This window comes from Dromiciops gliroides, chromosome 2 (assembly GCF_019393635.1).
Source record: "Dromiciops gliroides isolate mDroGli1 chromosome 2, mDroGli1.pri, whole genome shotgun sequence".
Classification (NCBI taxonomy): Eukaryota; Metazoa; Chordata; class Mammalia; order Microbiotheria; family Microbiotheriidae; genus Dromiciops; species Dromiciops gliroides.
Genome location: NC_057862.1, coordinates 261,197,404 through 261,212,634, shown reverse-complemented (window position 1 = coordinate 261,212,634; position 15,231 = coordinate 261,197,404). Strand labels below are relative to the sequence as shown.

The 15,231-nt window shown below is 38.2% G+C and overlaps 1 protein-coding gene across 3 annotated transcripts in view; it reads right to left on the bottom strand.

Annotated features, from left to right (window-relative positions):
• The window catches only part of EXD2 (exonuclease 3'-5' domain containing 2), a 33,335-nt gene that overhangs the window by 2,578 nt on the left and 15,526 nt on the right, over positions 1–15,231 (bottom strand). For all 3 annotated transcript variants that reach the window (XM_043981401.1, XM_043981403.1, XM_043981404.1), the window contains 6 exons: positions 13,356–13,612; positions 9,183–9,309; positions 7,519–7,847; positions 4,438–4,544; positions 3,526–3,661; positions 844–1,200 (listed from right to left, as the gene is read on the bottom strand). In XM_043981401.1, the coding sequence (XP_043837336.1) occupies positions 844–1,200; positions 3,526–3,661; positions 4,438–4,544; positions 7,519–7,847; positions 9,183–9,309; positions 13,356–13,612 (1,313 nt within the window). The remainder of the gene's footprint in view (positions 1–843; positions 1,201–3,525; positions 3,662–4,437; positions 4,545–7,518; positions 7,848–9,182; positions 9,310–13,355; positions 13,613–15,231) is intronic.

Genomic DNA, 15,231 nt, shown 5'->3' with positions numbered 1-15,231 from the left:
TCCCATACCCATAGGACTTCACCTCTGTTAAGAAGGGATGGAGGCTGCTCCTTCTTTTTCAATAGCTCTGATTCAGTCCCAGTCTCTGATTCATTCTATCATATGGTTAAGTCACTTTAGCTCTAAATGCCTTTGCTTATCTATCCATAAAATGGGAATGATATAATAAGCTACTTATAGGCTGTTGTGAGAATTTTTTAAAATGAGACAATGGATGAAAAAATACTGAAATACTGACAGAAAAAGTACTGCGCAAATGTAAAGTGTTAAGGAAATAATAATAAGCAGCAAAAGAAAAAAAGAAACTAAAAGGCAGGCAGTAGCATCGTTAGGGCTCTGGAGACTTAGAAATATAATCATTTTAAATATTTTGTGCTAATGAACAATGAGATGCAGTAGGGAAAGCTAGTAACTAACCTGGAAGAACTTCAATTTAAATTTTTAAGTTTTTTTATGATCTGCTGTATCAACTGAAATACTTCTAAGATCTACATATAAAAAAGACCAAGTAAATTCTTATTTATTTAAAATATCATCTAAGTCAACAATATTAGGCAAAAGTAGTGCCCTGGGGGCGGGGGGAGGCTTTTTTGGAAGCATGGTGGTCCTATGGAAAAGAGATTCTCAAAATCTATCATCTGTTTCAAACTAATATAACCCATAATTATATTTCTCTTAATAGCATAAAATAGTATAAGCATCTGTATATACATATTTGGTGTAATCTACATATACCTGTGTGGATAATTCCTTTTCCCTAACTATAAGGCTGATTAAATCAGGTTTAAATAAGGTTTTACTTAAGAAAGCACTTCCCCATCTGACCACAACTTTAAATGGTACCTGGTTTCCAAACTTGCTGCTTCCTGAAGTATCACATCTGTGACAGTCTCTGTGTTAAAAAACTCCTTGATTCCCTGTAGGAGTTCTTCTTTGCGGTAAGTAGGCAGGTTCTCGGCATTGAGCAGGGCCCTGGCCCCAGAGCGCACTTGACGACGGACTGGATCTTCCAGCAAGCGTAACCCTTCCTCAGAGCCAATGGGGGCCCCACACTCTCCAGCCAGCTGTTGCTTGAAGTTGTTGTCATAGTAATTTGAAATGGCATGGCAGGAAGTACAAAGGAGCAACACATCATGGGAGTTGTGGTCCTTCATCTGAATGGGGAAGTGTCTCCGGTATTCATGGGGAACTACGTTCTTCCTGAAATGAGGCCCCCATCCCCAAGCATATCCACCATTGATATGTGCAACTGTATCATTATACTATATTATACTAGGATCCTAGATTTCTTCATTTATACCTGGGATCAAAGATAATCTAGAGGAATGGAAACTATTCTTCTGAGCTCTGATTAACCCACAAAGAAGCCGTGGCCAATTCACCTAATGCAGATGATGCCCAGAACCAGTTTGGGGTCATGGGAAGAGAGAAAAAGACTTGGAACCAGAAAGACCTGGATTCAAGTCCTGACTGACATTTACTATTACTTAGTTGGGCAACCATGGGCAAAATCCTTGTCTCATCTGTAACATGAGGATGACACCTGTAGTATCTACCTCACAGCACAGGAATTGTGAGGGAAAAAATGAGATAATTATGTTAAATGCTTTGTAAACGTTAATGTAAATATATCTGAAATTTTACAGTATAACTACCCTACCAATGTGTTGGTCCTAAGTTACAGATAACATCCTCTCTGACGTCATTCATCCATTATAGGAGAGCTATGTAGGCCAATGACAACAGCTCCTTGAAAACAGGGGCTGGCTGGTTTTGGGGCTCTTTTTATCCCCACTATCTAACATGGCGTCTTCGTTTTTTTTTCCATTTTTTTATTTAGTGTTTTATTTTTCCCAATTACATATAAAAATAATTTTAACATCTGTTTCTAAAACTTTTGAATTCCAAATTCTCTCCCTTCCTCCCTCCCCTTGCCTTTGAGAAGACAAGCAATTCAATATAAGTTATACATATGTAGTCATGCAAAACATTTTCATATTAGTCATGTTATGAAAGAAAACAGACCAAAAAACACAAGAAAAATAAAGAATTTTTCAAAAAATCATGCTTCAAATCTGTATTCAGACACCATCAGTTCTTTCTCTGGGGATGGATAGCATTTTTCATCATAACTCCTTCAGAGTTATCTTGGATCATTTCATTGCTGAGAATAGCTAAGTCATTCACAGCTAATCATCTTACAATATTGCTGTTACTTGTCTTCAGTACATTTCACTTTCCATCAGCTCAAAAGTAAGACTTTCCAGGTTTTTCTGAGAGCCTCCTCCTCATTATTTATCATAGCATGGTGTCTTCTATGCACTTAATAAATGTTGGATGAATTAGAGAAAACACTTGAGGAATGAAAATGTTTTCTAATAGCCTTTACATTTAAGGAAGAAAGGTGAGAAGCTATTTAGTAAGTACTGTAAAATTAACACCCTCATCCTGAGTTTTCTTTTTAAAAATCACTTTTTAAAAAATCACTTTTTTTTCAGAGCACCACACAGTAAACAATCTCTTCCTAGAAAAGGGAATATCTGACTGCTTAGACTCAGTGGGCAGAACTTGAACTAATGGGCAGAAATTACATGGGGGAAGATTTGGGCTCGTGATCGGCATCGTTCTGAAATGGAACAGGCTACTTCATGAATTGGTACATGCCCCATCAGGAGAGGTGAAGACTGCATGATGGCAATATCACAAGGGGAGTTCATGATCCAAAAAGAAGTGGAATTCGAATTCCAATGTCTCTCTTAACTATAAGAATCTATAAAGCAATTATACCCTGGTGTCTTCAAAAAAGCAAGTTTCTCTTATCTGGGAAAGATTTTATCCTCAGGGGCTGTATTTTACTCATTCGCTAAGATTCACTGTTATTTTCTAAGATGCTGTCTTTTGAGAAATTCTGTGATAGCCACAAATTTTTGTCTCAGCTTTCAGGTAGGGTGAACGTGATTTATAGAGGGTCATACCACAAAGCTAAGAAGACAACAGCTTTTGATAAATAGACTCAACATCACTGCCAAAGGATATATAAAAACTCTAACCCCGAAAGACACACCACCCAGAAGACATTAAAGTAATCTGGGAAACCTTTTTGAAAACAAAATTCAGGACACAAAATGCTTTCAGGATCACTCTAAGGAGAAGCAGATGAAAAAAATGTGAAGAGGACAGTATAAAGGAAAGCTGTCCATTATTTCCTTCCTGAATGAAGGGAGCTTAAGGGATACTTCTAATCTAATTCCAATAATAAGGACTTCTTCCCCTGTGGTGGACATAAGAGAAGCCTCTTATTCAAGAAAAGCGACATCAGCATGAGGCAGGGTTAGTTCCCCAGATAGAGGGAGAGTTTCATATAGAGGGCTTTGCAACTCTGTGAACTATCTGGAAACCACCAGGGGAGAAGACCATCAGCTGTTGTTGACAGTCTTGGGGAAAGGGCCAGAATTCTGCATTGCCAATGCACACACAATTTCATTTGGGCACCAGAGGTAGATGGTCCAGAAGTCCCAAACTCACCGTATATAGGATTCTCTCTTGCCACATACTACACAGAGGTTTTCCTTAACCATCAGATAATAATCTTTTGGAGATTCAGGCCGTCCTGATGGCTCAAATTGCAACTTGACCACAAAAGGATCTTCACTCACCAGCTCTTCAAAAAGAAAAAGGAAAGAAGTTTTAGAATATGATTACCTGCCTCACCATCTGTACTGCCATCACACCCTTCAGACTGCTAGGCATTGCCATCTGACTTGCTAATGTGGCCTATGGAGTCCCATGCATCATCATTCCTGTAGCTGAACCCTCCTCTGTGCTGTCTGCCCTGATTAGAACATGAGCCCCTTGAAAGCAAGAAGCATCTCTCTTCTCTCTTTGTATCCCTATCATTTAACATAGTCCTTGGCATCTCGTGCTTAATCAATGCTTTTTCACTAATTCATTGCCCAGTAAAAAGCACAAGACATAAAAGATCATATCCCTGAATGTAGCCAGGAGCCCACATCTGGCTCTGAACTCCAAGGCTTGCCCATTTACTGGGATTCTTTCTTACTGAAGTTGCCTGGACCTTATGCTACAGAGGTCAAGGGTGCCACAAATCGAAGCTCTGACACTCCTCTTCAGGTGTTCCAGGCAGTTTTCCCAGATAAGTCGCTTGAGATATGATAAGGTCAAATAAGCTTTTAATAACTCTACAGACTGGTCTACATAAAATAAGCAATAAGAACCAAGAAGAATATAGCTACACAAGAAGGACAGAGGTTAGGTGAGCCCACATTAGCAATTATTTCAATGATTTCAGGACATCTCCATTTCTCCCAATTTCTTTTTTCCTTCCTCATTTTTCAACAATCTGCCTCAGGACCATGCCCCCACCCCACCCCACCTCACCCCTCAGTTATGTACCAGCTCAGCACCTGGATCTCCTACCTCCAATGCCTTTGTCTAGATACCACTGAGCTTTCCTTCTATCACAAGTGCATAGGGGTTGTCCATCAGGAGCATGTAAGAAGCAGTTATCATAGAGGGGAGATTTTCTGCAAGAAAGAACAAAAAAGGGGCAGCTAGGTGGTGCAGTGAATAAAGCACCGGTCCTAGAGTCAGGAGGACCTGAATTCAAATCCAGCCTCAGACACTTGACACTAGCTGTGTAACCCTGGGCAAGTCACTTAACCCCAATTGCCTCACATTTAAAAAAAAAAAAAGGAACAAAAAAGGCACCTACTGAAAACCGCATTCTAGGTAAACAATGTTAGCTGCTTTTGCACGGACTCCTTGGAATAACATGGGTTGTTTCTCCACACTATCACAAAATCACAGAAGGTAAGAGAAGAGACTGCAGCAGGCATCTAGTCCAACTCATACCTGAATGGAATCCCCACTATAATATACCTGGTAAGTGGTCATCTGTCCTCTGAGGCTTGAAGACCTCCAAGGAGGGGGAACTGACTACCTCCAGAGGCCACCTATTCCACTTCTGGACAACTCTAATTGCCAAGAAGGTTCTCCTAACCTAAGGCTAAATATGCTTCTCAATAACTTCTACCCACTCACTATTCCTTGATCTGCCCTCTGGGGCCAAAACAGAACATCTCTAATCCTTCTTAGATAAAAGAACCCTTAAAATCCTTTCTCAGTCATCACGTCTCCCCCTCCCCCTGCCACTCCCCTTTCTATTATCCAGGGTAAAAGTGTTCCTTCAAATAATCCTCATGTGACATGGACTCAAGGCTCTCCCCAACCTTGACTGTCCTCTTCTAGACAGTCTACAAAGTATCAATATTCTTCTTACAATGTGGCACTCAATTAAACTTTAGATGTGGTCTGACTGAAGAAAAATACCAAGGAACTCTGTTCCTGGACAGTATGCCTCTTGTGAGAGAAAAAACTCCGCCACATCTACTGATGGTTCATACAAAGTCTGTGGTCCACTGAAACCCCCAGATCTTTTTCAGAGAGATTGCTGGCTAACCACATCTGCTCATCCGGTGCTTGTGAAGCCAATTTCTTAAACATCAGTGTGAGACTTTCATACCGAATTTCATCCTTGATTCAGCCTAAACCCAGAGGTGTCAAACTCACTGACCCACAAAATTCCTTAGTGTTGCCCAAACTAGATTAAAATGTAATTGGGAAACGGTTAATAAAATAAATGAAAGTATATTACAAAATAGATGTTAATTTGTGGTTTTCTAAGTCAATATGCAGCCTGCAGGAATGTGTTGCTATCTGAGTTTATCCACTGTTCTAGCCAGTGAAGCTCTTTGGGGATCCTATCATTCCATGTTCTAGCTATGTCTCCTAGCTTTGTATCCTCTTCAATTTTGGTTAGAGAAAGACTAGAGAAAACATAAAATGTAGTAAAAGTGTTACTTTTGCTACACTGGGATGTTGGGAGATGGATCTGGGGGAAAAAACTAAGTATCAACATAGCTTTACTGGCAAAGTAATTAAGCCTTCTATAATGAGTACCGCCATAGAGGGTAAAATCTCATTTCTTTTCAATTCAGAAGATCAAAACATAGCAAATTCAAATTAAAAGGACTCAAACTAAAATAATGAGAATCATGTGGATTTACTTTTGGTTGATTTGCAATGCTTGTTCTGAATTAATCATTCAATTCCTAAAGGCACCATACCAGCGGGACCAAATTTCCAATTAGCCATTTCATTGCATTTGCTATACAAATTATACAGGAAAACTCTTATTGGCTGGGAAATAACATTCGCTAGGAGTTAGATACTACCCAGAACAAATATAAGTCATGTGCCTTTCTCTTGAAAAACATAGGTCCTTTTAGCTCATTTATTTCCATCAGGGATAAATATTTTATAGCTGGGAAACCTGGAGGTTGGTCACAACAAAATCAGTGACAGAAGAAGGAAGCAAATTAAAGTCACCTGGGGGCCAGTCTCATGACCAGATGCAAATCCAGGCATGCTTATATCTCATCAAATGAGATAACATCTGGAAAGCATTTTACAATTGCTGATATGCTAAAGAAATGTTTATTATATGATTTATAAATAGAATTGAATAATATAAAATAGAATTGAGTAACAAATAAAATAGAAATTTAATGATAAATATATTTATCATAGAATTACTATGATGATGATGTGGAGCCTATCATGAATTGATTCCACAAAAATATGGGTTAAGTGAAACAATAATTTAGGAACATTTAGTTCCACTGTTATACTATCCTAATTGCCACACGATATAGCAAAGTCCAACAATATTACAGTGCTACTTAGTTTAATTCCATTTTCTTTTGTGAGGTAGATTGGTGCTGTAGCTAACAGGATGCTGAACTTGCTGTAAGGAAGACTTGACTCAGGTTGTGCCCCTGGGAAAAGCCAATTAATATCTCTCAGCCTCAGTTTATTCATCTGTAAAATGAGGGTTATGAAAGCATCTCCTTCACAAGGTTACTGGGAAGATCAAATAAGCAGAAATTTATAAAGCACTTTGCAAACCTTGAAGTGCTCTATAAATGCTAGCTTTTTTTTTTATCCTGACCTGTGATTCCACTGGCATTAGGAAATCCTGGTGAGGAAAACTGCCCTTCCAAAAAAAAAAGAGAGAGAAAGAAAGAGAGAGACAGAGACAGCAACAAAGAAAAGACAATTCCTCTTCCAACAGATAGGCAAGTGTTTTGCCTGAGACACTAAAAATGATTTGCCCAGGGTCCCTCAACTTGAACTCAGGTTTTCCATATTCCAAGGCCACCATATGGACTCTGAGTTTAGTCAGAGGTTATAATTACATTATTGTCAAAGAATGTTGTTCAGGATAGGGTAACGTGAGGGTATGCCTATAAATGGGAAAACCAGTAAGGACTCTAAAATACCAAACATAAGTGAATTTTACTCCTACAGCTCTTATTCCTGTTCTTATCCTTAGACTGTTGCCCAGATTCTATGTCAAACACCATTCTCCTTGCTAGAAACTATGCCATCTAATCTCCAGTTTGAGGGACCCAAAGAGAAATATCCATGTCTAATTACCGTGCAGAATAGCCCTTGCCCAGGGGCTTCTGTTTTTGTTTCCTGGGATCTCTTCCTTGCTGATTGCCTGAAGACATCCCACCAGCTCTAGACTTCTGGTTTCTTGCCTTCTTTGGGGACTCTGTTTCCCCAATACTTTCTTCTCCTGTGATGCTGCTATTTCCTTTACCATGGAAAGGGAGATCCACAAGGTCCTGGCACTTCGTCAAGACTTTTTCCCAACTGCTTTCCACATCTCCATTCTTAGTTGAATTCATGGACAAAGGACATCCAAGAAGATGAAGAAAAAGAGCAACCGAAATTTGGGCATCCCTAGCAGCATAAGCAACCTAAAGAAAAAGGCCACAGCTCAGGGCAATTAGGAAGGCAAGCCTAGGGGAGGAAATTACTATCAAAGCCACCTTTTCAAAAGTGGTAAACACAGCAAATCTGGGCAGCTACGTGGCACAGTGGATAGAATGCTGGGCCTGAAGTCAAGAAGTCTCATCTTCCTGAATTCAAATATGGCCACAGACACTTATTAGCTGTGTGGTTCTGGGCAAGTCATTTAACCCTGTTTGCCTCAGTTTCCCCAACTGTAAAATGAACTGGAGAAGGAAATGGCAAACCACTCCAGTATCTTTGCCTAGAAAACCCCAAATGGGGTCACAAATAGTTGGACACAACTAAAAAATGACTAAACAACAAAACAGACCAAATTAGGGGCTTTGTTCAAAGTCTGTAATAATTCAGTTCTAATAGGCATGATTTTAATGGGTGTTTAAAAAGGTCAAAATAATCTCTCCTTAAATTTTCATAAAGAAATCAGTAGCTTTTTCATACCACAGATTTTAGTGATTTAGGACTCCTTCAATATCTAGGCTGCCCTTTTCAGGATAAAAACCTATTTTAATGTTGAGATTTGAGTGCTTTACAAGCATTTTTTTTTTGAGGGGCAATGGGAGTTAAGTGACTTGCCCAGGGTCACACAGCTAGTAAGTGTCAAGTGTCTGAGGCCAAATTTGAACTCAGGTACTCCTGAATCCAGGGCCCGTGCTTTATCCACTGCGCCACCTAGCTGCCCCCCTACAAGCATTTTTTTTTTCAAATGGCAATTGGAGAAACTAAGGCATAGCAAAGTTAAATGATGTATTTGTATATGGTAAGAAAGAAAATTGGTGATAGAGGTAGCAGGCAAAAATTTTTACTTTGAAATAAAAATTTTTCAGCCTGCCAGATATGTGAATTGATGCAAAAATTTTAATTTGAAATAAACATGTTCATCCTACTATATTTAATTTATGGATTTAAAAAAATGCAGTATATCAACTGATATAGCTTGGTCTTTCTTAAATTCTAGTCCTTCTAGAGAAACTGAACCCAAACTCCTTGGCTCCCAATCTAGTACTCTACTGAGAAAACTACACTGTCTTGTAGGCTGTAGGAATTTAGTAGTTAGTTAACTAGGCCTCTCACCAATTAGTACAAGGTTCATAATTTCATTTTTATACTTTACTAAATGACATCTGTATGTAGCGAGGAAATACTTATTTTGTGCATCATCAGAGTGATTTGGTTCACTCAGAAACCCAGTACTTGGATTATACTTTGGAAAACAGTTTAAGATAAACAAGCCCAGGAATCATACATCATTTGTTTTTCAACTGTTCTGGAATATAACTTACTTGTTCCTCAGTAAGCTCTTCAGCATCCCAATTACTGCAACGAAGAAGAAGAGACTTGTTGAGGGGAAAGTTGAGGATGGTTTCAGCGAGTGACTTCAGGCTGAGCCCATTTTGAAGCAAATCTCTCCTGAAAAAGATGAAGTAAGTAAAGCCAGGGGCTGAGGACCCACTAGAAAAATAAAAGGATTATCTGGTCACTTCTTGTTTCCCAAAGATCTTCTGACTGGAATTTCTAAAGGGTAGTAAAAGGAAATACTCAGCTCCAATCACCAATCTCCTGTCTTGAAGTAAATGTGCTAATGGCCCCCAGCCTAAGTAGCTGTAGTTCATCTCTCAGTTGCCTGGAGATAGTCCTTTAATTGTAGGGCCAAAAACCTAGAGTTTAAAGGTAAGTTAATAAGAGTACTATAAAGCAAAGCTTCTTAAATTATGGGTTGTGACCCCATATAGGGTCATGAAACTGAATGTGGGGGTCGTGAAAAATTTGGCAACAGTGAAAGGTTATGTATACCTATTTTACATACCTATATACATAAAAATTTCTCTGGTGAAAAGGGATGGCAAGTGGAAAAAGTTTAAGAAGCCCTACTATAAAGCATAGAACTCTCTAAAGTAATTACTTGGCTGCCATTCAATTTCAGGTATTCCAGGAAAAGAAATAAAGTAAGAATGAAAGGTAATAACTTCTGGGACACATTGCCTCAAGAATAGTACAGGATGGGGCAGCTAGGTGGCACAGTGGATACAGAGCACCAGCCCTGGAGTCAGGAATACCTGAGTTCAAATCCGGCCTCAGACACATAACACTAGCTATGTGACCCTGGGCAAGTCACTTAACCCCAATTGCCTCACTTTAAAAAAAAAAAAAAAAGAATAGTACAGGATAAAAAGAAATCAGTTCAGAAAAGATTTAGATAAGTTGATGAATATCAGATCCATAATGGATAAGGGATGTTTGGGGTAAATTCTCATTTTTTTATCTTTTGAAAAAATTAAACTTCTTTACTAAAAATTGAAGTTTGAACATGAATGCAAACAAATAAACCTATTTATATTTAAATATGTTCATTTCAAAGCATGGAGTATAAAATTTTTTCAATCACTCCCTTAAAATCTACAGTAGGATTCTCTATTCATTTTCACTGATGTTTTCTTCTTGCATGGTCATAATATCTATTCAGTACTGAGTAGATTTTTTTTTACTCTGTATCATTTCATAAACATGTTTTCAGATTTCTTTGTATTCCTCACAGTAATAGGTCTTAATAGCATTCCCATATATTCCATTACGTTAACATTATACAATTTAAACATTCCCCTATTGGACTTGTATGGTGTTTCTAGCCCTTTGAAATTAAAACCGTACTGCTTTGAAAATCTCTAAACGGACACCTTTTCCTTTTTTTTGAATAATTGGATGGGGTTCTATGATGATGAAGCGCTAACATTCTACCGGAGAAGAAGAAACAAGTTTCCTTTTAGAAGCTTAATGTCTTCAAAGAATATTGAAGGGATTTAATAAGAAAAACAGAAAGGGCCAGGGGTTTGATTGGTTCTGGTCTGAGGGTTTTAAGAGGGAAAAGAAAAGGGAAGGTAAAAGAAATACACTGGTGTAGAAAGGACAAAGAAGGGGTTTAAACTTGCTAATATTCTCAATGGGAGTGCATGAAAAAAGAGTATTCAAACAGAGAGGAAGAAGTGTGGAGAGCAGACATCTTGATGAACTTCACTCTTACCTAAAATGGAGAAGGAAGGGTTAAAGAGTTCTACATGCAAAGAGGTACTACACACAAAGAGTTTAGTATTTAAATACACCAAATTCAACACTGAAAAAAACAGAGATATGGAGGGAAGCATTTGAGAGGGAGGAAGATACTGGGAAGGAATTAGTCATAAGTGAAACAAACTTCCTGATTCTGAAGGAAGTATTAAAAAATGGGTAGGGGAAAGAAGAGAACTAGAATGTAAGGGGATACCCATTAATTGGAGAGTGACTGAACAAATTGTGTTATATATTAACATAATGAAATATTACTGCACTATAAGAAATGACAAAAGAAACAGAATCTTGAGTAGTAGCCATTAATGCACAGTAAAATGAATAGAACCAGGAGAATTTAGATGATTAAAAACAGTTTAAAGAAAAAACAGTTTTGATGCTGAGTGAGATGAGCAGAACCAGGAGAACACTGTCCATAGTATCAACAACACCGTGTGTTGATCTACTCTTCTCAGCAATACAAAGGACCAAGATAGTTCCAAAGGATTCATGATGGAAAATGCTCTCCAAATCCAGAAAAAAAAGAACTGTGGCATCTAGATGCAGATTGAATCACACTGTTTCTACTTTTTTGAGGTTTTTCCCTTTTGTTCTGATTCTTCTTTCACAGCATGACTAATGCAGAAATACATTTAATGTGATTGTACATATGTAAACCTATACCAGATTGCTTGCTGTCTTGGAGAGGGAGGAGGGAAGGGAGGGAGGGAGAAAAATTTGAAACTAGAAATCTTAAAATGTTGAAAAGTATCTCTAATGTAACTAGAAAATAATAAAATACTTTTATGATTTAAAAAAAAAAGAAAAAAAGTTTAATGTAATGAGCAATAATGTCTCCAGAGGACCCTATAATGAACTGAGTTACCATTTCTTGACGCAGGTGATGAAAAGAAAGAGACATATATTTCTTGACAAGGCCACTGTGCGGATTTGTTGTGTTTGACTATGCTTGTTATAAGGATTTTTTTACCTTAGGTTTTTTTTTTTTTTTAGGGAGGCAATTGGGGTTAAGTGACTTGCCCAGGGTCACACAGCTAGTAAGTGTTAAGTGTCTGAGGCCGGATTTGAACTCAGGTACTCCTGACTCCAGGGTCGGTGCTCTATCCACTGCGCCACCTAGCCGCCCCCCCTCACCTTAGTTTTTAATGGAGGAGGTTAGACAAAGAAGGCCCCAAAAACATTTTTTAAATGCACAGAAGAGAACAAATGGAAGTTCAGAAGGAAGCACAAACATGGCAGTTTTGAAAGTAATATGCAGAATTTACTGTATAATTTTTTTAAATAAGTAGTATGAAGTTTGCATATAATCCTCTTTTATGTTCTATGATGTATAAGGTAATGCTTTATGTGTCTTAATTCAGAATGATTTTTTTTTTTAGAAAGTGGAGTAAAAAGGTAAAAAATTATTTTAAAATTATTACATCAGAAACTTAATATGCAGTTTTCTATGGAAAAATAGGGTCAGGATCATTCGTACAATGCATCCAAAATAAGGCTAGTAGTAGCAGAAAGCTATCACAATAAGACCCATTTAGCCCTCCAGTTACTAAATGAATTTAAGAAACGTAATAAACTTGAAAAACAGAGTGAAATCCAGTCTAGAATAATTCAAAGGTAACCTTCAGTGACTAAAAATTAATACATTACACAAATACAACAATTAATACAAGAGGGGCAGCGATATGGCACAGTAGATAGAGCACAAGTCCTGGATTCAGGAGGACCTAAGTTCAAATATGGTAGCTGTTTGACCCTGAGCAAGTCACTTAACCCCAACTGCCTCACCAAAAAAGCAAAACAAACAAACAAAAAAACCAATAAATATAAGAGCTTCAATCATACAAACCAAATTATAAGATTTGAAATGCAGGGTCTCAACATTTTACATTTACATAAAAATAAGATAGTACAGATTTAGTTTTAATTAAATCCAATCTCCTTCTTGGTTATAATCAGTACAGGATAGGTTGATTGCCTAAGTCTTGGCTAACCATCAAGAGAGGCATGCTTCCATATTTCCATCTACCAGGAAGAAATTAAATCAAAGAGAGAGTTGGAACAGAAATTCTATAAGAAAAAAAATCCCAATGAAAAGGGAAAAGAGTTTTTTTTTAAATCCACATCAAGGCCAAGATTTTCTAGCGCTCTGGACTAAACTGACACTCTACCACTTCATTAAGAAGGGTTAGTTCTAAGGTAATTGAGGCTTTCCTGGAAGATGGAATATTTCTTTCCTCTCACATTCTCACATGCTAGCCAGAACTCTCCAGGCTTCCTAGAATTTCTATTAAGAATTCCAGATGTTCCAGCAATCATCTTCAAAATACCATTGCTTCTACCAGCACACTTGTCCCCCTGACTACAGGAATAGCAGCATACACAAATACACATACCTCTGTTTCATGGCTAGATTTCGGAGGTCCAGACACCCTCGAACAGTGAGATCATAGTCCTGAAGCAACTTGCTGGCATCTTCCCGACACCCAACACCAACCTTTAAGATTCTGCTGTCTTCCAAGATATCCAATAAGGTTTGGGGGAGTGCTGCTTTACCAGAAATCAGCTTAGGAAGACGAAGTAAAATGCAGCGGCCTGTTGGGGAAGCCATTTGTAGGAGTGAAACAGGGCTAGCTTTGCCTTCCATATTCACCTGCAACAGATAAAGCCAGAATACAATTATCACTCTAGTATAATATTAAATAGGCAGAAAAGGCAGCCTACTTTCTCCTTAGATCATTTAACTGTGCTGAAGAGGAAAAAGTTAATTATGAGCCTCAGTTACAAAACTCTGCATGCCACCTGAGACAATATCCTAGACAAAGGTACTCCCAAGACAAAAAAATTCCATGTAAAAAAAAGTCTATTATTACCTACCAAGTAATCAAAAGCCTTTTAATTACTCAAAAACACCAATCATATATCCCCTTTCTCATTTCCCCCTAAGCCTTCTCAACTTCATGCTCAACATATCCAAACATTCCTTGACTCTTTAGAAAACTAAATGGAATCCATTTGAGTAACCAAAGTAATCCTTTGATAACAAATATCATGTACTGAAAAGAGTCAGCATGGTTCAATGAAAAGAGAAACAGTGCCCCACTTTAAGGAGCTAAAAGTCAAGTAAAAGAAAGGCAAGATGAACAGACAGAGAAAGGTGAGGACCATAGAAAGTGTCTTTAGTGACAAGGAAGATCGAGGTCCACCCTCAGAGGAAGATGTCAACATCAGGGCCCCTATATCTAAAGCTTCCAAGAAAAATATGAATTGGTCTCAGGACATAGAGGCACTCAAAAAAGACTTGGAAGATAAAGTTAGAGAGGTAGAGGAAAAAATGAAAAGAGAAATTAGGGTGATGCAGGAAAGAGATGAGAAAAAAGTCAACAGCTTGAAAAGCCAAATGGAAAAGCTCTCTGGTGAAAATAATTGCCTAAGAATTAGGATTGAACAAATGGAATCTAGTGACTTTATGAGAAACCAAGACACAATAAGGCAAATCCAAATGAATAAAAAAATAGAAGGCAAAGTGAAATATCTTCTGGGAAAAACTGCTGACCTGGAAAATAGGTCCAGGAGAGATAATTTGAAAATTATTGGTCTACCTGAAAAACCATGATCAAGGAAAGAGCTTAGATATCATCTTCCAAGAAACTGTCAGGGAAAATTGCCCTGAAATTCTAGAAGCAGAAGGTAAAATAGAAATTGAAAGAACCCGCTGATCACCTCCTGAAAGAGATCCCAAAAGGAAAACTCCTAGGAATATTATAGCCAAATTCCAGAGCTCTCAGGTCAAGGAAAAAATATTGCAAGCTGCTGAAAATTAAGAATTCAAGTACTGTGGAGCCCCAGGATAGCACAGGATCTAGCAGCTTCTACATGAAAGGACTGGAGGGCATGGAATATGATATTCCGGAGGGTAACGGAATTGGGATTACAACCAAGAATCACCTACCCAGCAAAACTGAGCATAATCTTTCAGAGGAAAAAAATGGGATTTTAATGAAAAAAAGAGGACTTTCAGGTATTCATGATGAAAAGACCTGAACTGAATGGCAAATGACTTTCAAATACAAGACCCTAGAGAACCATAAAAAATTGGAGTTGGGAGACATACCTAGGGTCATGCAGTGGGTGACTGTCTTATGTCTGAGGCCAGGTTTGGGCTGGGATCCCCCTGGGTCCAGGGGGATGCTTTGTCCACTGTGTCACCTAGCTGTCCCATGATGACATCTTTAGGGTTAAATTGAGGGGTATGGGGAATGCACTGGGGGA